Below are 1283 nucleotides of genomic sequence, written 5' to 3' on the forward strand. Positions count from 1 at the left end.
TGAAGTTGTTACAACAAGCAAACGGAAAGGACATTCTTGGGGGGGAGGGGAGAGAGGGAGGAGGGAGGGAGGTGTCGGTGATGGGCCATAATAATCATATACATTGTATATTGACAAAATAAAAACTTAACGAAAAAAAATACAAAAAAAATAAAAAATAAAATAAATAAATAAATAAATAAATAAAGCACAGCTCTCGAACTGTCAGAAAGAAGTGGGTCCGAGTTGCAGCTCTAGCCCTTAGTAGCTAAGAAGTAACGGGCAAGCTACCCACCCTCTCTAAACCCCGGTTTCCTTCACTGCACCATGATAACCATGGTACCAGTTTCCTGGGACCGTTGTCAGCATTCAAGTGTGGTAATATGTGAAAGTGCTCGGCCCGTGGTAAGTACTGAACAGATACCAACCATTTTTGTAACACCCTCAATTCTAGTAACAAAGGCCCACGGGAAAGACCCACGGGAAACTGAGCAAGATTCAAGGACCAGCTCTGGAGAGGCGACATATTAACCCTTTCACCGGTTACCCAAGTTATTACTACATCGGAAAGCAAATACTCCCGTGCCTTTAAATCAACTATTTTAGTGTCTCTTTAGGGGGGAGTAGAGGTGCTGCTTTTCACCCCTGCTCCAAGAATGAAATTATTAAAATACTCAACGTTTGTGAACCTTTAGACACTTCTGCATCCAAATCATAGTTGGACTGGGAAAGGGAAAGGGGAGGACAAAATACTACACGAAACACCCTAGTTGTCGTTGCACGTGACACCGCACCCTTGGAAAAGTAACTGTTTTCTTTAAAAACTCATGTTGTATCAGGGAGTCCAACAAGATTGAAAGTAACGCACGCCCCTTTCGCTCTGTTTAAAGAATTAAGTTTCCATAAAAACCGGGGGTGGGCGAGGGCCTTGGAGTCGTGCCCAGGGGCGTGCATTCGGAGCGGCACTTACCTTGTGCTTCAAGACACGGAGCAATGAAACCTCCAGGACACAAGTCAGCACCGCGCTCCGCGGCTAAGCACCCGCCTCCGGAGCGCAGGGTTCCCGCGGGATTCAAACCCACTCCACGGAACGCGGACAACGAGCGGCGACGAAAGCACCGGCGACGCGGCCCGACGCCCCGCCCGGATCGGGGGACGCAAAGCGGGCGGCAGAGAAGCCTCTAAATAACTCCGAAAACGCAAAACTGACCTAAAATAGGATGACGACACTTCCCAGGTACCTAAGCCGCTCTCCCCAACGTCTGCGCAGGAGGACACGCGGGTCGGTCCCCGGCCGGGTTCAA

The 1283-nt window shown here is 49.1% G+C and overlaps 1 protein-coding gene across 1 annotated transcript in view; it reads right to left on the reverse strand.

The window, feature by feature from the left end:
• LOC103609818 (transmembrane protein 14C-like) overlaps positions 1–1266 on the reverse strand; it is a gene marked incomplete at its 5' end in the record, with an annotated part of 11516 nt that extends 10250 nt beyond the window's left edge. The window contains 1 exon segment of the mRNA XM_008594099.1: positions 1190–1266. Coding sequence (XP_008592321.1) covers positions 1190–1266 — 77 coding nt within the window.
• Positions 1267–1283: the final 17 nt, after the last annotated feature.

This window comes from Galeopterus variegatus, unplaced genomic scaffold (assembly GCF_000696425.1).
Source record: "Galeopterus variegatus unplaced genomic scaffold, G_variegatus-3.0.2 Scaffold10136, whole genome shotgun sequence".
NCBI lineage: Eukaryota > Metazoa > Chordata > Mammalia > Dermoptera > Cynocephalidae > Galeopterus > Galeopterus variegatus.